Source organism: Carcharhinus amblyrhynchos, chromosome 20 (assembly GCF_965287045.1).
Source record: "Carcharhinus amblyrhynchos chromosome 20, sCarAmb.v2.hapA, whole genome shotgun sequence".
Taxonomy (NCBI): Eukaryota; Metazoa; Chordata; class Chondrichthyes; order Carcharhiniformes; family Carcharhinidae; genus Carcharhinus; species Carcharhinus amblyrhynchos.
The window spans coordinates 49209310-49234492 of NC_137343.1; the positions used below are offsets into that span (position 1 = coordinate 49209310).

Consider the following 25183-nt stretch of genomic DNA (forward strand, 5'->3'; position numbering starts at 1 on the left):
AGCAGTGGGAGACATTCAAAAAGGAAATGGAGAGGGTGCAAGCCCAGTACCTTCCCTCTGGGGTGATGGGAAGAAATAACAAGCCCAGAGAACCATGGATGATCAGAGATATTTAGGATGCAATGAGAAGGTAAAGAAAGGCTTTTAAAAAGTACAAGGGAAGTGAATCAGTGGAGGCATTAGTGAAATATAGAAAGTGCAGGGTGATGCTTATAAAAACAATTAGGAATGCAAAGAGGGGATATGAGAAAGCTCTGGCTGGTAAAAGTAGGGAAAATGCCAAGATATTCTAAAAGTATATCAATGGGAAGAGGATAACCAGGGAAAGAGTAGGACCTATTTGAGACCAAGAAGGCAAGAGGACATTGGTAGAGTGTTGAATGAATACTTCACATTTATCTTCACCCAAGAGAATGAGGATGATGATATGGAATTCAGTGAGGGAGAGAGACTGTGAAGTTCTTGAGCAAATTGACATAAAGAAGGACAAGATATTAGAGGTGTTGGCAACCTTAAAATTGGATAAATCTGCAGATCCAGATGAATTGTGCCCTAGGCTGCTGTGGGAGGCAAAGGAGGAGATCGCAGGGGCTCTGACACAAATTTTCAATTCCTCTCGGCCACGGGGGAGGCGCCAGATGACTGGAGAACAGTTAGTGTGGTTCTGCTATTTAAGAAGGGTTGTAGACATAAACCAGGTAACTGAAGACCAGTGAGTTTCATGTCAGTGATAGGGAAACTATTAGATGCTCTTCTGAAGGAGAGCATCTATCTCCATTTGGAAAAGCAAAGCTTGATCAGGGATAGTCAGCATGGCTTTGTTAGAGGGAAGTCATGCCTAACAAATTTGATTTAATTTTTTGAGATGGTGGTCAGGTGTGTAGATGAGGGTAGTGCAGTTGATGTAGTTTAATGGATTTCAGCAAAGCCTTTGACAAGGTCCCATGTGAGAGACTTATAAAGAAGGTAAATTCACATGGGATACAGAGCAATTTGATTCGAAATGGGCTCAGTTATAGGAGGCAGATGGTGATGACAGAAGGCTGCTTTAGTGACTGGAAGCCAGTTCCAGTGGCGTACCACAGGGATATGTGTTGGGGCTGCCTATTATTTGTCACTTATATGAATGACATTGATGACAATGTGGGGGGTAGGATTAGGAAGTTTGCGGATGACACAAAGCTTCGGGTGGTTACCAGTGAGGCAGACTGTCTTGGGCAACAGAAGATATAGACGGAATGGGCAGATAAGTGGCAGATGAAATTTAACCCTGAAATGCATGAGGTGAAACACTTTGGAAGGAGTAATTTGACAAGAAAATACTCAATGGATGGTAGAACACTAGGAAGTTCTTTGGAATAAAGAGACCGTGGCATGTTAAGGGTTATGGGGAGAAAGTGGGAAAGTGGAACTGAGCCACTTCAGATCAGCTATGATCTTATTGAATGGCGGAGCAGGCTTGAAGGGCTAGATGGCCGACTCCTGCTCCTATTTCTTATGTTCTTATGTTTGTTTGCAGATCTCTGAAGCCAGTGAAAACAGAAGGGTGTGTTAGTAGGGTGGTGTAAAAGAAATCTGGGACACTTGCCTTTATTGAGGCATAGATTACAAAAGTAGGGAAGTCATGTTGGAGTTGTATAGAACTATGGTGAGGCCGTAACTGGATTAATGTGTGCAGTTCTGGTCACCACGTTATCAGAAGGATGTTACTTGCATTGGGGGGGGGGGGGGGGGTGCAGAGGAGATTCATCAGGATGCTGCCTGAGATTGAACACTTAAGTTATGAAGAGAGGTTGCGTAAGCTTGGGTTATTTTCGTTGGGACAGAGAACACCGAGGGCCGACCTGATCGATGTGTACAAGATTGAGTAACACGGGCATAGTGGATAAGGAGCAGCTGTTCCCCTGCGTTGAAGGAGCAGTCACGAGGGTCATAGGTTCAAGGTGAGGGGTAGGATGTTTAGGAGAGATGTGAGGAAAATATTTTTACACAGACCAGGTCTGGAATGCATTGCCTGGGAGGGTGGTAGAGGCAGATTTTGTCATGTCCTTTAAAAAGTACCTGGATGAGCACTTGGCACATCATAACATTCAGGAGTATGAGCCAAGTGCTGGCAGATGGAATTAGTTGGGAGTTCAATGTGGGCTTGATGGAATCATAGAAAAACTACAGCACAAACAGGCCCTTCGGCCCGCAAGTTGCACCAATTATATCTCTACCTACTAGACTTACCTATAACCCTCAATCATATTAAGTCCTATGTACTCATCCAGAAGTCTCTTAAAAGATGCTAACGAATTTGCCTCCACCACCGACAGCAGCCGATTCCACTCACTCACCACCCTCTGAGTGAAAAACTTACCCCTGACATCTTCTCTGTACCTGCTCCCCAGCACCTTAAACCTGTGTCCTCTTGTGGCAGCTATTTCAGCCCTGGGAAATAGCCTCTGAGAATTCACCTGATCAGTACCTCTCATTGATGGGCTGAAGGGCTGAAGGGCTTTTTCTGCACTGTATGGTTGTATGATTCTATTCCAAAACTTTCTCTGAAGAAAGTCCAACTACCTTAACCTTCCCTTTTGAAATCATTGATACCCTGGATCATTTCTGCTAATCCTAGTTGTTGTTTCTTTAGTGGTGCACAAGACAAGACTTCCATCTGTTTCCAAAGCTGTTTTTTCCTGGAACGGATCACTAGTCTGCCACCAGAGCCTTTTAGTTTGAAGGGTGCTACTCATCACCAAGTATGGCTGACCATGAGTCTGCCACTGGCATATTGGAAGGATTTTACAATTTGATACTCAAGCTGTTAGCCAGATTATCAACGCACCTTCCTTGGCCAGCAAATCCTGGGTGGAACTCAAATTCTTCTGGCTCAGAGCAAGGACTTTACCAACTGCACCATAGGACTTTCTCTACTCTACTCTACTGTACATGCTCTTAAAAATAAGGTATATACTAGTAACTGAGCAAAATGTTGCATTTTACAGATGGTGTCTGATCAGTATTGATGCAACAATAACACAAGCTCTAGATTTCATAGAAGCATGGATTTTTCATAGAATCTTCAAATCCCTACAGGGGCAGAGGGAGACCATTCAGCCCATTGAGTCTGTATCGACTGTCCAACACAGCATCCCACATTGGCCCTATCCCTATAACCCCACACAATTCCCATGGCTAATCCCTCTAAACTGCACAACTTGGACACTAAGGGGCAATTTAACGTGGCCAATCCAACTAACCTGCATATCTTTGGAGGGTGGAAGGAAACTGAAGCACCCAGAGGAAACCCATGCTGACATGTGGAGAATGTGCAGACTCTGTGACTCAAGGCTGGAATTGAACCCAGGTCCCTGGAATTGTGAGGCAGCAGCAGCAGTGCTAACCAGTGTCTCACCGTGTTACCCTGTTTTTGATGTGCAGAAACAAATCACTCAGCTCTTTTCCACATGGCCTTGCAATTGTTCCCCCTTTTCAAGAATTTATTCAATTCACTTTGAAAGTTGCTATTCCATCTGCTGTTATTGTGGACAGTACATTCCAGGTCATAAGCACCCACTGTATCTATTCTCTTATCTCACTGTACAATTGTCCCATTTAACATTGGCTCCATTGTTTGATAGCTTACACTCATAATTATTTGACCCTCACCCAAATTGAATTGCATCTGCTCACCTAAAGAATCAAAAAAGCTTCAGAATTTTCTTGCTATTTGCTCTAACTCTGATTAGTTATTGACCGCTACTTTGCTAATGTTGCATTATTGATGAATTATTGACATGTGTATGTAAGAACTGTAATGATACCATGATCATGTCAGTCAGTATATCACTTGTGAATTCTCTTCAGCCTGCAAAGAATTCAATTGTGCATTCTTTTATTTCCTGTTTTCCTGTTTCTGAAATGTGCTGTAATAATAACTATAAATTAAACGTTAACTAATTCTTTCGACAAACAATATAATGTTCATCTATCTATACTGCAGCTTTTAACAATGAAGGTATTTCTACTCAGCCCACTGGTGCAGAGAGAAATCCTGAAGTTGTTGCAGTGACAGCTGGCTAATGGCATGCCCGCTGTTCCTTGTTTAAACCACACAGTCTGGCCTTGGATCCCACGCTTTCTTGCCAGGGGGCTTTGTTACATTCAGACATAACATTATGTGTCATTGAACACTTGAGTGGAAGTCACACTTGCATGATGACACCCTGTTTTTAAAAAAAATGTTTCTTGTGGTTTATTTTTAATCATAGGATCCCCATCAGGAATGTAACGGTGTCCTTTATTCTCCCACATTTTAAAGCTGTGTTTCTTATGGGTTGCAGGAATTAAGGATTCATGAGCTCAGAGTGTCGGTATGGACTCTCGCAGCTAATGCTAGTAAGTGAATAGGGCAAATTCATAGAATTCATAGAACCCTACAGTGCAGAAAGAGGCCCTTCGGCCCAATGAGTCTGCACCAACCACAATCCCACACAGGCCTCATCCTCATATCCCTACATATTTTACCCACTAATCCCTCTAACCTAAGCATCCTAGGACACTAAGGAACAATTTAGCATGGCCAGTCAACCTGACCTGCACATCTTTGGATTGTGGGAGATGACCAGACGAATAGTTTTGGTTTTGCTGACATTAAGATGAAGGAAGTTTTGGCATAGCCAGCTATTGTCTATACTAAATTCAAGTTGTTGACGGCAGCCGGAATTCAGATGCTGTAGTATCGTTCTGTGGATCAATGCTGGAACTCGAGTATTAAATTCTCAGATGTCACTAGGCAGGTAATGAAGAATGACCAAATATGGATTCCAGGGCAGACCGAAGCAGAAAAGTGTGGATCCTTGGGCTTACTGGAAAAATATGGATCCCAAGGAATACTGGAGGGGATTCCAAGGTACAACAGAACCAACAATATGGACAGAGAAGGAGAGGTTACAGTAGCAAGTTGTAAATTGAACCAAGCGAAAGACATGGTTGTTGCAGAAGAGAGGACACAAAGGAAAGTACTGCGTGTAGACAGTATATTATGTCTCATTATATAATAATGTGACAGAACAATATGGTACATGTTTTGCTTTTATCACTTCATGTAAAGGGAGAGTAAGGGAGAAATCTGTAACTACATGCCTGCCCGTCATAACATCGAACAAGGAATGTGCAATTGTATAGTGGTGTGCCAGAACTGTATGCAGACGTTATGTTATGTGTAATTGAGGCATTGCCTAATCTTTCCAATTTAGTAATTAGGAAGAATTGGGCAGGAGCAGTCAATGCCGCACTTGGAGTACTGTGTGCAGTTCTGGTCCCCACATTACAGGAAGGATGTGGAGGCTTTGGAGAGGGTGCAGAGGAGGTTTACCAGGATGTTGCCTGGTATGCAGGGGAGGTCCTATGAGGAGAGACTGAGGGATTTGGGGTTGTTTTCACTGGAAAGAAGGCGGCTAAGAGGGGATCTTATAGAAACATATAAGATGATTAGAGGTTTAGATAGGGTGGATGGTGATAGCCTGTTTCCTCGGATGGAGAAAGCTAGCACGAGGGGGCATGGCTTTAAATTAAGGGGGGGTAGTTATAGGACGGATGTCAGGGGCAGGTTCTTTACCCAGAGGGTGGTGAGGGACTGGAATGCCCTGCCTGCTGCAGTTGTAAATGCGCCTAGTTTGGGGGCGTTTAAGAGATTGGTGGATAGGTTTATGGACGAAAAGGGATTGGTTTAGATTAGTGGGTCAATGTTTTTTTTTTAAAAATAAGACTGGTCGGCGCAACATTGTGGGCCGAAGGGCCTGTTCCGCGCTGTAATGTTCTATGTTCTATGTTCTATATCATTTGGATGATGAGCTCTCACCTATTTCCCTCTCACAAGCTGATCACAACATCATGGCTGGATTATTAACTGAAGTTCAGATCTTGGACAAGTTGGCTCAATATTAATTTATTTTCAAGGCTAGTGATTTCTTTAGGACACTTACAGTTAGTTATCTGAACTCTATCTCAGTGCAATCGCTATTGTATTATGTTGGAGATTGGTTTGTGCTTAGATCCCTCCCAGAGATGACTGCAGAAAATATCACAAGGTTTGGGAATGATTGCCTGCTGAGGTAAGTATGGGCATTTGTCAACAAATGAGCACTGCTGTGTCTCTCAAAAAAAACAAAAAAAACTTGCATTTAGGTAGCACCTTTAATAACTTTAGGATATCCTAGAACACTTCACAACTAATTATGTATCTTGGAAGCATGGAAAATGCCACTGGGAATCTGTGCAGAGGAAACTTCCACTGAGCATTGTGATAATGAGCAGGTTTTTTTTAGTGATGCAGACAGAGAGAGAATTTTTGGTCTGAATACTAGAGGGAGTGCCTCTGCCCCTTTTCGAAATGGCACATGAAGCTCCAGTCTAACATCCTATCTGAAAGGTGGCATCTCCAACATTGTAGAACCCATTCAGTCCTGCAGTGGAACATTGCTGAGGTTTTAGTGCTGAAGGATCTGGAGTGAAATTTGAGCCACAACTGTTTGACTCTGAGGTGATTGCAATGAGATTGCAACTCTGAACTACAACTGATAGCGTTTAGGAAATTCTTCTTGGACATTCCTAAGTTGGACAGTATCCTCAGTGGAGTATTATAATGGCCTGTATGCTTCACTTCAATGCCAATTCAAATCTAATCAAATTACTGTGATGTAACTAGCTTTGAAGGCTCAGTGAAGCAAACCTGGGCTCCATGGTTCTTCAGTGCTGTGATTACCTTTCAAGTTCCAAAATGGTATCTGCAGTTCGGATGCACATTTCTGATGCCGTTTTGGTAAAGGCTTTAGTGCACTTAATGTTCGCTGCGAGTATGGAAGGCAAATTGGTCATGACATTGGTCAGAGTGTAATTCTGATTTGGCACCAGTGCTACCTTTTGGAGTCCATTCTTCAGCTGGCACCTTCTCCTAATGAATGTGCAAAGTTAAGCAGCAGGGGAAAGTCCTGTCAGTACTCTTCAATTGGGATGTCCATGAACAATGTTAAATTTTGAAATGTCTATGCTTTTGCTAAGGAGGCTATAAATGAGATCTGTAAACTGCTGCAGCCATTCCTCCACCCTCAAAGCAGGGCAAGGATTGCATTGCCAGTTTATGAATCTGGTTTCTTCCAGGCTGGTGATGGAAATATCGGCAATACCTCACAGTTTGCAATCCAATATTGAGTAAGATAGGTCACTAAAACTCTATTCAAATCGTGATAACTTTGTTTCATTCCTTCTTGTCAAAGACAAGGAGACAAAGTGAGCATGCAAAGTTGCAAGGTTTATGGACTTCCCCATGGTATAAAGTGCCAGTGACTCCATGCAGAACAGTACCACAAATACTGGAACCGAAAGGATTTCACTCCCTCAGAATTTAGCATGGCCAGTGCCCCTAACCAGCACGTCTTTCAGATTTGTGGGAGGAAACCGGAGCACCTGGAGGAAATCTACAGACTCTGCACAGACAGTGACCCAAGGTGGGAATTGAACCCGGTTCCCTGGCACTGTGAGGCAACAGTGCTAACCACTGTGCCACTGTGCTGCCTCTTACACTAATGCCAACATCAAAAATAGGTGGCGCCTAGTCTAACCTCATACTATACCTTGGGGTTTCTGATCGGGTCCCTAACAGCTGGCTACTGCTGTCACTTTGCAGATTGATGGCAGTGGGGAGGATTCCAACCAAAGGAGAATAGGTCTATCAGTTTGATTCCCATTGGCTCCAGCTTTACATTGGCTAATTGATGCCACACTCAGTTTAATGCTGTCTTGATGTCACCTCACCCTTGGACTTCAGCTCTTGAGTCCATCTTTGAACCAAGGGTGTATGAGGTCAGGAGCTGAATGACCCTGGTAGAACCCAAACCTAGCACCCATGAGCAGATTATTGTTGAGTAAGTGCCGCTTGATAGCCCTGTTAATGACTAGCCCCATCAATTTATTGCTGATCGAGAGTAGATTGTTAGTTCCTGTTGCTTCTGGGTGTGTGCCACTTTCTCTGCAAAAGCACATGAACTGTGTTAATGAACGTCATGCAGTTTGAGTGATGTGCCATGGTTGGGTAGCTGATAGTGTGAGAGATATGTGTATGAAATGTGCATTGTGAGGTGAAGCTTATGAATGTTAGGTATGAGTAATAGAGATTATTGATAGGCAAATGAAAGAATGAATTGAATAGTGTGTGAGGTAGCAGTTGGTGGCACATAGCATTTGAAAATTAATTTACTCACCTTGACAACTTGTGTGATCATTAAATTCTTCCAAAATTGCATCCATGATTTTGGGGCTAAACCCCTAACATTAATTTTCACCACCTATCCATTTCCACTTGTCATGCTTGGGGGAGCCCCATCGCTGAAGTACGGCACATTAGTCATCTTTTCCACCTCTCCACCAAGAACTCCAGTGCAGCATTGGAAAATCTTACTTCATACTCTCTCCCATGAATAGCCATTGTACTCTGTTGCACAGCACTTTTCCCAAAGATATCAGCACCTTAGCTGCCACAAAGACCCTCACTTTAAGAGGTGCAAGCTGGATTTAAGCAACCTTAACAAGTAACCATATTGGGGACACTGCTGATGCATGCAGTTAGTGTACAGTGCAGTTCCCTCTGACATACAATCAATTATCATTGGATATGCCACTTGCCTTACTTTTCACAGGCATGGGATGAACATGCACCATGAACCCCCATGCCAGTTTATGGGGGCAATCCAATTTAGCACCCTCAGTAATCTATAGCCGCAAGGGATCCAATTACTATATTTACCACAAGGCATAGCGTTCAGTATTGATATACAACTCATGCTTTTCTGTGTTGGGGATCCTCTGTTCTAATTCTCACTAAATAAGTGTACATGAATAGACAATAATGCCAGTACTACAGAGATGCCAAACTTTACAGTGACTTGATTGTTGCAGTGGGGAAAGGAAATGGGATTCAGTCCTGTGAGATTTTACATTTTCTAATTTCTTCTTTGCTAACTGTTCAATTCTTTTCCAGGTTGATGAAGATGTAGCTTTGGAGCAAGCCATGAAATTCTGCCAACTGCAAATGGCCACATCAACGCAGAAACAGGTAACTGACAGAGGCAATGAGGCATTGGGGGAAGGGGAACTGACTATTTCTATACATAATCAAGACAAAATAATGCCTGTCACAATAATCAGAGAGCAGTAACTCAATGGTATGATGGCATAACTTGTTTCAGTGGTCAAATCTAGTCTTTCTCTATATAGAGGTTTGAAGACCTGTGCCCAAGGTGGCATTGTTCCATGTTATGTCTTGTATGTGGTGCAGCCAGAGATTTTCTATCTGATATTAAATTGCAGCAGATTCTTGAGAAACAATGCTTGGGAGCGAAGGCAAGCTAAACATTCCACTAATACTTCAGATAGAAATGATAAACTCAATTTCTGAGAAGATTGCACTGAAGACAGTGTTTTGTGAATCTTGTGTAAAGGTGATGTTAATATTTAAACTACATAGCACATGGCTGGTTTCTTGGTACAGTCTGATTTTTTTTACAAAATGAATTTGCCAGCTAGAAGCATGCAAGCTTGGGGTGATCACATTTGTGCGATGTGTGTGAGGTTTTGTGGTAAATGTTGTTTTAAGAGCCAGATGTATCTCGCAGTTACAATTCTTTGGACTTTAGTAAGCAAAACACCACAATGAGATACAGTTCAGTGAAGGCTTTTGACAGTTTGATGTGAACAGCTGCATGAGCAACAGAGCAGATTGATGTTTGGATGATTCTGTGTCTTGTGATGTGGGCAGAGTCCTTATACGTCATGCATTGCTCCTTTCTGTTCATTATTTTTCTTTTTTGTTTGTTATTTTGTATTGATTAAATTTCTTTCTCATTCACTCGCTCAATTGTGCTCTAATTCACACGCTCTCTCGTGCGTTAGACTAAGCTGTTGTCATTCATTGTTATATTCAGTCCCACACAGGGATGCAGTCTTTCGCTCGCTCCCCCATTCGCTCACTTCCCCCGTTCGCTCATACGTTTGGTAAATTTCTCTAGTTTATCATATACCCTAAATGATGAGATATTGCAAAGCTCTGAGGTGCAGAGGGATCTGCGTGTCCTATTGCATGAATCACAGAACGCCAGTATACAGGTAAGACAAGTAATTAGGAAAGCTAATTGAATGTTATTGTTTCTTGTGAGGTGTGTTAATTACAAAAGTAGGGAGGTTATGCTTCGATTGTATAGACCACATCTGGAGAATCGTGTACAGTATTGGTCGCCATATTTAACAAAAGATGAAAACATGGTTGGTGCAATAAAAAGACCAGGAACGAGCAGGTTGTCTTATGAGGATAAGTTGGAGAGGATAGGTTTGTATCCACTTGGATTCAGAAGATTAAGAGATGATGATATTGACCAGATGGATGTGGAGAAAATGTTTCCTCTTGTGTGAGAATCTAGAACTAAGGGCCACGTTTTGAAAGTAAGGTATTGCTCATTTAAGGCAGACATGAAAAGAATTTGTTTCCTCAGAGGGTCTTGATTCTCTGGAACCTACTTCCTCAAAAGGCAGTGGAAGCAGAGTCTTTGAATATTTTTAAGGCAGAGCTAGATAGATTCTTGATTAACAAGGTTGTCAGGGGATAGATAGGAATGTGGGGTTGAGGTTACAATCTGATCAGCCATGATCTTATTGAATGGTGGAACAGGCTTGAGGGGCCAAGTGGCCTACTACTTGTAAATCGTATGTTTGCACACTCATTCTTTTCCGCATTTTCAGACTTTCTCGCTCAGTCACTTGCACATTCTTGTGTACTTTGCAAGCACCTGACTTGCAATTTACACTCCTTATCACAAATTTAAACGAGTACATTTAAACCTTTTTGGTCTCAGTCTCAGTGAATTTGAAACAAGTTGCAATGACCCCCATCTCCTCTAACTCCCGTCACGGGTTGCCCAGTACTGTCACACGTAGATCTGTTCAGCAATAGCAGAAAAAACATCAAATGGGATGAAAATGTGCCAGTGTTGTGCTTGTTAGTGCTACCAAGTTCAAAAATGTAATTACTGTAGGCATTTGAGAAAATTTCAGTGACAGTTGCTGTAAGATGCTGTAAACTTCATCAAAAGGGACAGGTGCAGTTGATCTGTGATCTGAAACAGCAGATAAAGACCAACGGCAGGCCGTATATATGGAAAATACCATGTCAAAGCAATAACTTCCTGTGATCTTATCAGCAGAATATGGTTTAACCTCCTTCATCAGTGCAACCCCTCCTCTGAAAATGGCGTAATTAAATCGCTGACTCAGGTTGAAGGAATACTTTTTAAAAGGATGGTTGTAATTGGGCAGTGTTATTTCAGTGTAAGTGATTTATTTCAGATCTCTGGGGGGTATTGGAACAAGTGGTCCTGGTGTGCAAACTAGTGTATAATAAACTGATCCTGCTGTTCCAGGGCTGGTGACAGTTTCTTAATAGCTTCATCTCTTCGAAAAACAAACACTATCTGTGGTTTTCACAGTCTGTGCTAGACAATACACAAGCTTGCACCTTTTTGTAAACTCTCAAATAACACTGACTGAAGTTCCTGCTATAACGTTAGTCAGAGCCCTGTCCTGACCATTACATCAATGTGAGTCCACGTTCATAGCTTAGAATTCCAGTGAAGTAAAACAGCAAAGGCATCTCATTAAATAAAGTGCATCGTGTGTTGAATATGCTAGTGCAGAGGGAACAGCAACTCGATGATTTAGTTTATTATTGTCACGTGTATTGGAATACAATGAAAAGTATTGTTTCTTGCATGCTATAAGGTCAAAACATACTGAGTGAGAAGGAAAGAATAAGGTGCAGGATATAGTGTCGCAGTTACAGCTAGGGTGAAGAGAAAGATAAGCTTAATATATTTTAGTCAATGGCAGCAGAGAAGAAGCTGTTTTTGAGTCGGTTGGTACGTGACTTCAGACTTTTCTAACTTTTTCCTGATGGAAGAAGGTGGAAGAGAGAATGTGCATGGAGTCCTTGATTATGCTAGCTGCTTTTTTTGAGGCAGCGGGAAGTGCAGGCAGAGTCAGGGAGGCTGGTTTGCATAATAGACTAGACTACGTTCACCACCCTTTGTAGTTTCTTACGGTCTTGGTCAGAGCAGGAACCAGTCAATGACTATCTCTTCCGTTTTACTGACATTCTCAAAGGAAGACAGAGTAAAATGGAAAGACTCTTCTAACATTTTCTAGTAGCTAGGTTTGAGTAATCATATGACTTGCTTTGTTCCTATCCACCCTTCCAAATTCTCAGTGCTTCACCAATACTGTCCACTTGAGCATTTCCAGTTTTAATCACTTCACCATTGCTGGCTGTGCCTTCATCTACCCTAAGCTCTGGAATTTCCTCCTTACGCCCCTGCACCTCTCTCTTCTCATTTATTAAGTTCCTTAAATGCTGCTACTTTGACTAAGCTTTTGATCATCTGACTTGATATCGCCAAATATGGCTCGGTGGTCACACTTTGTTCCACAACACTCCTATAAAGCACCCTACAAATTTAAAAACACTGAAAGAATACATTGTTTACTATCTTGGATCAGTAACAGGACAAGGATTCTGGTGCTTTAATCAATCAAGCCTTTGGTCTGTGTTCTCAACTACACCTACCAACCACCAGCGTAGTTTATGCTGCTTTATTCTGCAGCCTTAACCTCCGAACTCCTTTAGAAGTTTCCAGGGAAGGTTTGCATGATAATTGGCCAGAAGTGCAAAGTTCAGTTGGATCGAAGACCTCCACTGGTCTCCACTGTTCTTTTGTTGCTCAGCCCCGGAGACGTGTCTCAGTGCCTGGCTCTCACCTGGCCTGAGTCAGAGAAGGTCGGGTGAAACGGACTGGGAAAAAATTCAGAAGTTGCGAATGGAATCAGAGGAAGCTCAGGTAACAATTCTTGAGATTCTTATGTTCTTACCTAGAGTTCTGAGAGGAATCCGTCTGAATTGCAAGTAACCTCTGACTAGATTGCCAATATTTAAATGTACATGGCGATGTAAAGGACAAAGCTGAAGTGGGTTAACCAGCTTTTTCCTATCTTTGCATCCAATCTTAGAGATTTTTGGTGATTGATTCCAGCATCAGTAAATGAAACATTTCAAATCTCTACACACAGCCCAAGGCCCTTCGATCAGTTCGGAGTACTCTCCACATCATTGCAGAGACTGCAGTGCTCACTCTGTATCTGCTGTGCTCCAATCTGACAGCTGGCATCTGATAAAAACCCAGCCAGCTTAATTAGAATTATTTGGAGTGAGTCACCAAATCAACAACATACTACTTAACTGTTGGCAGTTGAAGCGTGCTTAATTATAAAATACTGTTCACAAGTTCAATGTGCTTCATTGTGTGTGTGTGTGTGTGTGTGTGTCTGCATGCATGAACGTGCGCTGTAGGTGTCTGTGAGTGCACGTGTACGTGTGTTGTGTGGAAGTGTGTGTGTGTGTATGTCTGTGTGACTGCACATATGTGTGTGTTGTGTGAGAGAGAAAGACTGAGTGCGTGTACATGTGTGGTGTGGGCACGTGTGTGTGTGTGTGTGTGGGGGGGCGCACAAGTATGTGTGTGTGTGGGTGGGTGTGTATGTGTGTGAGAGAATGTGTTGGCATGCGTGCACATTGTGTGTGAGAGAGTGGGCGCCGAGCATGGGCGTGTGCATGAGATGCCCGTGTGAGAAAGAGAGAGCTTGGATGCGTGTACGAGAGCGCGCGGGGTGCTTGCATGTCAGAGAGGGCTCGGATGTGTGTATGTGAGAGAAAGTGTGGGCAAGCATGCATACGAGTGTGCGTGTGCGTACGCGAGTGAGTGAGTGTGAGTGCGCGTGTGCATACGCGAGCGAGTGAGTGTGGGCACGTGTGCGTGTTTCTGTAGGTGTCTTTGCGTGGGGCAGTATATGTGGTTTGGTATAAATTGTTACTTCACCTAATGACATCAATTGTGTATATTGATCAGAGCCAGATTTCTTAGCCTGTGTATATAGGTTGAGCATTCATAATCAAAGGAGAAAATGCTGGAAAATCTCAGCAGGGCTGGCAGCATCTGTAAGGAGAGAAAAGAGCTGACGCTTCGAGTCCAAATGAGCCTGTATCAAAGCTTTGGTTTCCTCCCACAGTCCAAAAATATTCAGTGGATTGGCCATGCTAAATTGCCTCTTAGTATCAAGGAAATTAGCAGGTTTATGGGATAGGGGCTGAGTGGGATTGTGGTCAGTGCAGACTCGATGGGCTGAATGGCCTCTTTCTGCACTGTAGGAATTCTATGATTCGTTAATTCGTTAATCAAATCAAAAGCCTGCGACAAATTCAAAGCCGCCTGGCAATCTCAGTAGAAGGACAGGCAGTGAGGAGCTCTCTGGCTGTGGCACTGAGGAGGCTGCAGCACATCAATAAAGATGTTAATGATCTACAGTGCCAGTGCAGCCTTACCATTTCAAAGGTATGCATTACGTTAAGCCCTTAGGTGTTCAGAATTCATGAATTAAAACAACAAAAAACAGAAACAGTGGAGAATGTTGCTAATTATTTTAATGATTTGATTTTGAAATTTGGTGCTGATGTTTCATTTACCTTGGCAGCTTTTATTCATTTCTACCTTTGGATGTAAGTGCATAACATTCCATTTTGGGATTGGGTTCAGCAAACATGAATTAGCATTAGCACATTCCTTCACGTTCTGTGACGGGGCACATGATCCAAGTCTTTGATTGAAGTGGCATTATGTGCTAAAGGGGCTCCAGTGTTTGGTAAGATTTTCCTGCATCTTCCAGCATCCTCCTGAGCCCAGACACACACATCGCTTTAAAATTTATGAAGGGAACGTGTACAGTGTGAGTGCAAAGGAGTTGGTGAGTGCGGGCTTGGCATGTGGAGGAGTTGGTGAGTGCGCGCGCGCTCGGCGTGCGGAGGAGTCGGTGAGTGCGCGCGCACACGGCGTGCGGAGGAGTCGGTGAGCGCGTGCGCGCGCTCGGCGTGCGGAGGAGTCGGTGAGCGCGCGCGCGCTCTGCGTGCGGAGGAGTCGGTGAGCGCGCGCGCTCGGCGTGCGGGGGAGTCGGTGAGCGCGCGCGCGCTCTGCGTGCGGGGGAGTTGGTGAGCGCGCGCGCACTCGGCGTGCGGGGGAGTCGGCAAGCGCGCGCTCGGCGTGCGGGGGAGTTGGTGAGCGCGCGCGCACTCGGCGTGCGGGGGAGTCGGCGAGCGCGCGCTCGGCGTGCGGGGGAGTTGGTGAGCGCGCGCTCTGCGTGCGGGGGAGTCAGTGAGTGCGCGCGCGCTCTGCGTGCGGGGGAGTCGGTGAGCGCGCTCGGCGTGCGGGGGAGTCGGTGAGTGCGCTCGGCGTGCGGGGGAGTCGGTGAGCGCGCGCTCGGCGTGCGGGGGAGTCGGTGAGCGCGCGCTCGGCGTGCGGAGGAGTTGGTGAGTGCGCGTTCGGCGTGCGGGGGAGTCGGCGAGCGCGCGCTCGGCGTGCGGAGGAGTCGGCGAGCGCGCGCTCGGCGTGCGGAGGAGTCGGTCAGAATTTATTAAAACCGACAGCTCCCTTTCTGACTTTCCTTGCCAGCTTTGGTGAATTGCTATTGACGAAACCCTGTGGCAGCAACTCTCAGCAGCAGATTTGCATTCACTTATTAAAATGTTATAATTTGATTTCCGGTTATCTTCTTTATCTCTTTAAATAGAGGATTATAAAAGTATCTTAATCTATTGTTTTCTGTGATTTGTTAACCTCATTGTGTTTAACAGAGGAGATAACAGAGGGTTGATGAGGGTAATGTAGTTGATGTGGTACACATTGATTGTTAAAAGGCACTTGATAAAGTACTGCAGAACAGACTTGTGAGCAAAGTTAAGGGCTCATGGAATAAAAGGGACAGTAGCAACATGAGTACAAAATTGGCTGAGAGACAGGAAAGAGCAAGGTGTGCTGAATGTTTTTTAAAATGAAAGAAAGTTTAATGTGGTTTTGAAGTTAGCATCCCGGCTGCTCTCGATATAGATAATGGTATAGAATTTAATGTACGGAGCGCAATTTTAAAATTTCTGATGACAGAAAAGTTAAGTTCTGTGATCTGTGAGGAGATAGTGGTAAATTTAAAGTTTAATAGATAGCTTAGTTGATTGAATGGATATAAAAGTGCTAGATGGAATCATTAAAGGGGGCAACACAGCTTGAGAGTTGTTAGTAAATATGCAGAGTTCTGGGCTTCGTGAGTAGAGACTTGGTGTACTAAAGCAAAGAACTTGTATTGGTGAAAAAGTGATACAAGATAAATCAGTGGGGTGGCATGGTGGTTAACGCTGCTGCCTCACAGCTCCAGGGACCTGGATTCAATTCTGGCCTTGGGTCACTGTCTGTGTGGAGTTTGCACGTTCTCCCCATGTCTAAGTTGGTTTCCTCCCACACTCCAAAGATGTATAGGTTAGGTTGAATAGACTTGCTCCTTAGTGTCAGGGGGATTAGCAGGGTAAGTAGATGGGGGTACAGGGATAAAACTGGCATTGTTGTTGGTGAGTTTGATGGGCCTCATGGCCTCCTTCTGCATTGATTTTCTGAATGGTAAAGGAAACAACAATTTTGATTGGTTGGCAAGTGGACTCTGATACACCAATCAGCACTCTTTCTTGCAATGTAAATTGTTGTTGCAAGATGATCGTAATGAAAAGTAAAAGATTCTGACAGGGTAGAGAGGATTTTCTCATAGGGGAATCTAGAACTAGGAGCACAGTTTAAACATGAGGGCTCTGCAGTTTCTGATGGAGATCAGGAGGAATTTCTTCTCTGAGAATCGTTTACTCTTTCAAATTCTCTTCCCCAGCAAACCGTGGAGGCTGGGTCATTGAATATATTCAATACTGAGTTGAATTGGATTGATTGACAAGGGTTTTGAGGGGTTGGTTGGCAGGAAAGTGGAATTGAGTTCACAGTATGATCACCATGATCTTTTTGAAATGCAGGGTAGGTTTGATGGGCTGAATGACCTACCCCTGCTACTATTTATTATTTTCTTTTAGGGTTTTCAGAACTTGAGATTCTCAAGTGGAGGTTTGTGGGAGTGGGGGGGGTTGGGTGGGTAGCTCGCATCGTTTACTCCCTGTAGGTAAGGTCAATCTCCTCTGACCCCAGCATCCATGGCACTGTTCTCCAATAAATCATTCATTCATTATAGTTCTCAGCAAACTCTGTTGTCTGCCATTCCAGAAAGCTCTTTATTGATGTGTATATTGGGTTTCCCTTTTGCTATAGATGGGATCTGAAGTTTTACCATGTATAAAGAGCAAGAGAACATTAGAAATAGGAGCAGGAGTAGGCCATCTAGCCCTTCGAGCCTGCCCCGCCATTCAATAAGATCATGGCTGATCTGAAGTGGATCAGTTCCACTTTCCCGCTTTCTCCCCATAACCCTTAATTCCCTTGTCTGTCAAAAACCTATCTACCCGTGACTTAAATATATTTAGCGAGGTAGCCTCCACCACTTCAACGGGCAGAGAATTCCAGAGATTCACCACCCTTTGAGTGAAGAAGTTCCTCCTCAACTCTGTTCTAAACTGCCCCCCCCCCCTTATCTTGAGGCTGTTCCCTCTATCCTGCTATCCTTTCTAAGCGGGAAGAATCTCTCTACCTCTACCCTATCCATCCCTTTCATTATCTTATACGTCTCTATAAGATCCCCCCTCATCCTTCTAAACTCCAACGAGTACAGACCCAGTCTATTTAGTCTCTCTTCACAGTCCAACTCCCTCATCTCCGGTATCAGCCTAGTGAACCTCCTCTGCACTCCCTCCAAGGCCAAAATATCCTTGCGCAAGTGCGGCGACCAAAACTGCACACAGTACTCCAGCTGCGGCCTCACCAGTGCCCTGTACAGTTGCAGCAAGACATCCCTGCTTTTATATTCTATCCCCCTCGCTATAAAGGCCAGCATCCCATTCGCCTTCTTGATCACCTGCTGCACCTACAGACTGGGTTTTTGCGACTCATACACAAGGACCCCCAGGTCCCTCTGCACCGTAGCATGCCGCAGCTTTTCGCCCTTTAAATAGTAATCCCTCCACTATTATTTCTGCCAAAGTGGATAACCCCCCACTTACTAACATTGTACTCCATCTGCCAGTTCCTCGCCCACTCGCTCAGCCTATTAAGATCCCTCTGCAGACTTTCCACACCCTCCGCACAATTTGCTTTTCCACTCATCTTTGTGTCATCAGCAAATTTCGTTACCCTACACTCAGCCCCCTCCTCCAGATCGTCTATATAACTGGTAAATAACTGAGGTCCCAGCACCGATCCCTGCGGCACTCCACTAGTCACCAACCATCAATCAGAATAGCACCCATTGATACCAACTCTCTGCCTCCTATGAGACAACCAATCCTCTATCCACGCTAACACCCTACCCCCAACTCCATGCCCCCTAACCTTCTGAAGCAAGGGAAGTTTATTTGCAGGTTATGATCAGTAAAGTGATGGAGGGAGTCACCAGCAGTGCTTTCAAACAGGACTTGTTTAGCAGTAACTTGTTCACTGACGCCCAGTTTGGGTTCCACCAGGGCCACAGCTCCCGACCTCATTTCAGCCTTAGCCCAAATAAGGACAATAGAGCTAAACTCCAGAGGTGAAGTGAGAGTGACAGCCCTTGACATTAACGCAGCATTTGATCACATGTACCATGGAGGAGCTCTATCAAAACTGAACCAATGGGCTGGTTGGAGTCATACCCGGCACAAAATAAGCTGGTTAATCATCCCAGGGTAGTGCTCCAGGCTCAATCATCTTCAGCTGCCTTTATCAATGACCTCCTGTCCATCATGAGGTCAGAAATGGGGATGTTCACCGATGATTATACGATGTTGCATACTATTTGTTACTCAGATACTGAAGCAGCCCATGTCCAAATTTGGCAAGACCTGGACAATATCCATGCTTAGGCTGACAAGTGGCAAGTAATATTCATGCTGCACAAGTACCAGGCAATGACCATCTCTAGCCATCTGCCCTTGACATTCAATGGCATCACAGTAGCTGAAATCCCCAATATCAACATCCTGGTGGTTACCATTGACCAGAAGCTGAACTGGACTAGCCATATAAAACACCGTGGCTACAAGAGCAGGTCACAGTCTCGGAATCTGAGACGAGTAACTGGCCTCCTGACTCCCCAAAGTCTGTCCGTCATCCACAAGATACAAGTTAGGAGTGTGATGGAATACTTCCTGCTTGCCTGGATGAGTGCAGCTCCAACAACATTCAAGAAGCTCAACACCATCTAGGACAAAGCAGCCTGACTGGTACCCAATCTACAAACATTCACTCCCTTCACCATGCACTGTGGCTGTCGTGTGTACCATCTACAAGATTCATAGCAGGAACTCACCAAGACTCCTTAGACAGCACCTTCCAAACCCATGACCATGACCATTTAAAAGAATAATGGCAGCAAACACATGGGAACACTACTACCTGCAAATTCCCTTCCAAGCCATATGCCATTCTGATTTGGAAATATATCACTGTTCCTTCCCTATTGATGGGTCAAAATCCTGGAACTTCCTTCCTAACTCTGCTGTGGGTGTAATGTGGGGTGGTGCGGTGGCACTGTAGTTAGCATTGTTGCCTCACAGTGCCAGGGACCCGTGTTCAATTCTGGCCTTGGGTGACTGTGTGGCGTTTGCATGTTCTCCTCATGTCTGCGTGGGTTTGCTCCCACAGTCCAAAGTTGTGCAGGTTAGGTGGATTAGCCATGGTAAATGCTCAGGGTTGTGGACATAGAGTGAGGTGGTGGGCCTGAGTGGGATGCTCTTTCAGAGAGTTGGTGCAGACTTGATGGGCTGAATGGTCTCTTACTGCACTGTAGAGATTCTATGACATGGACTGCAGCAGTTCAAACAGGCAACTTTCAACAACCATCTTGAGGGCAATTAGGGATGGTCAATAAATGTCTGCCTTGCCAGTAATGCCCACATCTCATGAATGAATAGATTTTGGATAGTTTGCATTTATTTTTGTAGATAATGTGAATTGTCACTAGTATGAAGGATTGCTGACTCTAGTTTGGGTGCCATCAACTTATAACAGTCATGTTGAGTGAACAGCTCTCTTCACACTGTTCCTTGCTGATGCCCAATGTCTCAAAACATTCCAAATCAGCATTTCAGTGCACTTCTAAATTCTATCAGCAATGCTCTTTTGAGCAATCATTTTGGACCTCTGGGTGAAACAATTCTCCTCAATTGCCTTCTAATCCTTTTAGTAATTATTTAAAATAATGGCTCCTGGGTATTGGACCCTCTGGGCAAATAGATTTATCAATGTTGCTCATAATTTTATACAATTCATTTAAATCTCTCCTCAGCCGCCTCTATTCAGCCCATCCAAACTTTTCTCATTCAGTTCTCCATGCTTAACAACATCCTTATAAAATCTCTCTGTACTCTTTCCAGTGCGATCATGTTCTTCCTATAATGCTATGACCAGACCTGTGCACCGTACTCGCGTTGTGATTGAGTCAGCACTTTATACCGGCACTCTTAATTCCCAGATTGGAGAAGGGAACCTGGGCCGGTAGTAATATTCCTCTTGCAGTGATGCGTCATTAACTCTGTGGCACCTGTCCAAAATTACTTCACAGCTAATAAATTATTCTGAAATCATCACTGTGTACAAATTGCAAACAACAAAGTCCTAAGTTTTTGTTTGATGAAGTTGGCTGGGGTAGTAATGTTAGCCAAGGCACCATCTGAATTCCCTGCTTTGAATAGTGCCATCTGACCACTTGTATCTAGCTGAACAGGAGATAGGCTCTGACGGGCAGTGTTCCCTCATCAATGTACAGCTTAGCTATGTGTTCAACTCCTTGTGTGTGAGTTGAACCCACAGCCTACTGACTCTGGTGAGATTGTTACTATTGAGCCAGACTGACCAAGATATTGTTGAGAATCTGTACCCCCAGAGTATAGTTTTGTCAATTTAATGTAGTGAATAAGCTGGATAGCAATATTTTATTTTGATTGTCCATCAGTAATTGTAAAGGGGGAATTTATACGCATGCGGTTGGGATTTTTTTGATTTACTGCCAGCAGACAATGCTTGACTCAGAAAACAATCCCTGTTTGTGTTTACTGGTCCATCTACAGCTAGAATTTAAATAAGAAAAACTGCATAGGAAATCTCCTGTGTACACAGCTACCTTGCAGACCTGCAGTGTCAGCCCTGTTCACTGATCACACCCACCATTTCTCTGCCCACACATGGAGTGTCACTATTTCATCGCAAAGTTGCAGCATGTACTCCAAAAACTGATTTGGCCGATGAGTCACTATTTCATTGGCTTTATTGCATTTATTTCTGCATGAGCTTGAAAGGGAAGGGATGTAGAGTACGAATGTCTACTGTGGGTTATTAGGCTGTTCTTGGATATGTCAAAAATAATGGTACGTGGTGTTTGATATAATCCATGCACTTATTGATTGTCGAACTAGCAAGGCTGTGAGATAATGAACAGTTCAGCTAACAGTGTGCACCACAAGAAGCAAGCTGGCCAAAAGCCACATGTGCTTTCATCTCTAGGCCGTGCAGTCATTGTATCAGGAATAGTGGTGTTGAGAGACCAGGAAAGATCTGATGGCAGCAAGGCGATCAACGCTGTTTTTGAAGAGGCTGACTAAGGAAGCATCGTTCATGTGAATGACCCACTCGTTCTTGTCAGTACTGTCACGAAATTAAGGGGTAGGTTTTTTTAAGAGCTAGAAAGAGAGGATTGATGGGTTGGAGAGCAGAGGAAGGATTAGATAAGCTCAAATTCTACAGCCAGGAAAGAAGGTTGTTAAGGAGGGATTTCATAGAGGCCTATCTCATGGGGAAATGGTATGAGTAGATTTCTGTGTTTTCGGGGTGTTGCCTTTGCTTTGATATTGCCAGTTTTTAACCCTCAAAGATTGCCAGTATTGCTCCAACCAATAATGTTAGAGCTTTGACCAGCCAGTATTGCATTAAAGTGCCGTTTAAAGGTTTTATAAGAGAGCAGAGAAGAATAGCAGTGATTAGGACATTCTTCCAGATGTGTGGCATTAGTGCCATGATTGGGGGAAGAAAGGTTAGATTGAATTTTTGATTTGTTCAGCATTTTCACACAAATGTGTCAGATTTTGAATTTTTTATTCAGCCTTTTTTTTTGACACAAGAAGGGGTGTGATAGTGTGAAAGAAAATCTTCAGAGCCTGAATTTATATTTCTTTCTATTTTCCACTAGTGCGTGTCTACGTTAAACTTTTGCTAGCAGATGAAGTATGTCCTTTTCTGATGATACACTATTATAAATGTGCGAGACAATAATGATGTAATTGCAATGAGCTTTTCCTATTTAAAGGGTAAAGTGCAGCAGGTACTCTGTAAAAGAAGAGATTATATTTCAGTGACTTGTTTTAGAAATCAAACTTTAAAGAGTGGTGGTCAACTTCAATATCCCTTTGGGTCTTTCCTTAATTTCTTTGTGAACAGTTCTGGTCTCCATATTATTCAAAGGATATGAAGACATTGAAGAACGTATCATTCTGCTTTTTTTTGTTACAAGAACTCAGGGATTATATCAATCAGGAAAGATTGAACACGTTAAGACTCTTTTCTCTAGAAATAAGTCTGAGGAGTGACTTGATAAAGTTCTCTAAGATTAAGGTAGCCAGAGAGAAATGTTTTCATTTTCAGGAGAGTCCAAAACTAGGGGCTACAACCTGTTCACTAATGAATGTACTGGAGAGTTCAGGAGAAACATCTTTACCCAGAGAAATGTTAGAATGTAAAACATGCTACCATGGGGAGTAGTTAAGGTAATTGACATAGGTGAATTTAAGGGGAAGTTAGTTAAACACACGAAGGAGAAAGAAATTAAAGGATATGCTGATAGGTTGAGATGAAATAAGATGGAAGAAACCTTATGTTAAAAAAAAAACACTGATATGGACCACCTAAACCAAATGATCTATTCTGAGTGCTATTCCTTTGGAGCAAGTGGCAAGGAGGAGTTTGGTGAGCCAAGCTGAGGAGAGGATTGTCCTTTGTCGATATATGTATTCCTGTCATCACACGGTTCCGTTGCTGCTGTTCAAAGCTCCAACAAAAGCTTCTCTACCTTCCCCAAGCCAATTACCAGCCATATTCTGCCACAATGTAAGCTTGATCCCCTGCTTTTACTGATCCGTGTCTAGGCTTTGATAACATCACCCATAGGCGTGGGCACCTTCCAGAGTAGAAAATAGTGAGAGTTGAGCAAGGCTATTTGGCTCATCTTGTTATCCATTAAAAAAATCCTAAAATCCCCCTATTGTAATATTCAATTCTTCTTAAATAGTTCCAAAGTTTTTATTTCCATGACTCAGTTCCCCATGTTAATCACATGGTGTGAAGAAGCATTCTTGATTCCGCTTTTAAATGATCTTTTATTAATTGCAATTAGTGTCCCATATTACTACACTTCAGTTTGTAGTTTTTTTAGGTCTCCCTTGTCCTCTCTCTAACAGGTCAACTGTGGTCAGACAGACCATGTTCTGAAACAAAATGGCCAATACAACTTCTGTAGATATCTCATCAAACCCCCCCGAGATATTTAACACACGGAGAGCCATTGGTCTTGCTGGAATCTGACTTCCACCTGAGTGGTTCCAACCTACACTCTCTTGGAATCTTCTCCCAAACAACGCTTTCAGTCAGATGCCTTCAAGTTTCCACTTCGAGGATTTCAGAGTCTTAGTATTCCTCTGCTTTGGATTGCCTCATGCATTCAAACTTTCATGCATTCTCCCAGGTACCCAGCCATGCCAACAGAACATCATTACTTCAAAGGTTGTTGTAAGGCGTCACCACCCTTATGATTACTTCAGATGTCTCTGATAGACAGGGGAATTAAGGGTTATGGGGAAAAAGCGGGAAAGTGAAACTGATCCACTTCAGATCAGCCATGATCTTATTGAATGGCGGGGCAGGCTCGAAGAGCTAGATGGCCTACCCCTGCTCCTATTTCTTATGTTCTTATGTTCTCTTTATCTCTGAGTACTTTTTCTGCATGTTACTTTAACCTCACCCAACAGTAAGGTCCACCACCTTATTTTTGTTCCTTTAACTTAAGTGTCTTCTGAGACATTCTTTTTGTCCCAACTCCCTGATTGTCCGGATTTTCTCTTGTTCTTTTGGGAAGTCAATTTTTCCCAGCAGCTCCTGTCCAGTCCAGCTTCTCCTGGATCTAGCTTAGAACAAAAACTCCAAGACTCTTTCTAACTAAGGTGATCCCTGATGGTTAAGTAACAGCCTAGTCATTCTTTAACCCGGTTTACTTTCACAGCATAAACCCACAGGCATGTGGGTACCTTTCCTTTAACATGAACTAACTGAAGTTTTAATCCTTTCTTCCCCAGAAACACACAATTAAACTTACCTTGTTTCTAATACCCATAAATATTAAATATAGATGACATAAAATTATCTCTGTTCCTTGACAATAGGATCACCTTCCTGACTAAAGTAAGAAATAAAGAACTCCCATTTACATACCTGATCTTGGGATGTGGGATTCCTTCTATTGAACTCATGTTAATGGATTTTTACTAAGTTATTATTGTACAGATAATCCACATGTTAATACCAACTCTACTCATTAACGCTTCTCTCACTGCCTTTTGAAATGAAGTCCAAGCATCTATCCTGTTCAACATTGGGAGTACCAGTGTTGGCTCCTGCAGCAAAATCCACCTGCTTGCCTCCCCCAGGCACTGTTTTAAGCTCAACCAAAACATCTACTATCTTAACATCCTGATTCACCCAAACTTCGTTTCAGTCCCCATTTCCCCCCCTGTTATAACCAGTTATCTAGGCATTAGCAATGGTGCCTGCCTCTGCTTCTGCCCTAGAGTTTAGAAGAATGAGGGGAGATCTCATTGAGACATATAAGATGATGAATGGGATGGATAGGATAGAGGTGGAGAGGCTCTTCCTGCTCAGAAAGGACAGTAGGTCTAGAGGGCACAGCCTCAAGATAAAGGGAGGGGCGGTTTAGAACAGAGTTGAGGAGGAGCTTCTTCACTCAAAGGGTGGTGAATCTCTGGAATTCTCTGCCCGTTGAAGTGGTGGAGGCTGCCTTGCTGAATATTTTTAAGACGCGGGTTGATAGGCTTTTGATA

At 43.5% G+C, this 25183-nt stretch overlaps 1 protein-coding gene across 2 annotated transcripts in view; it reads left to right on the forward strand.

The window, feature by feature from the left end:
* The window catches only part of cabin1 (calcineurin binding protein 1), a 464629-nt gene that overhangs the window by 370830 nt on the left and 68616 nt on the right, over window positions 1–25183 (forward strand). For both annotated transcript variants that reach the window (XM_080208567.1, XM_080208568.1), the window contains exon 32: window positions 9023–9097. In XM_080208567.1, coding sequence (XP_080064693.1) covers window positions 9023–9097 — 75 coding nt within the window. The remainder of the gene's footprint in view (window positions 1–9022; window positions 9098–25183) is intronic.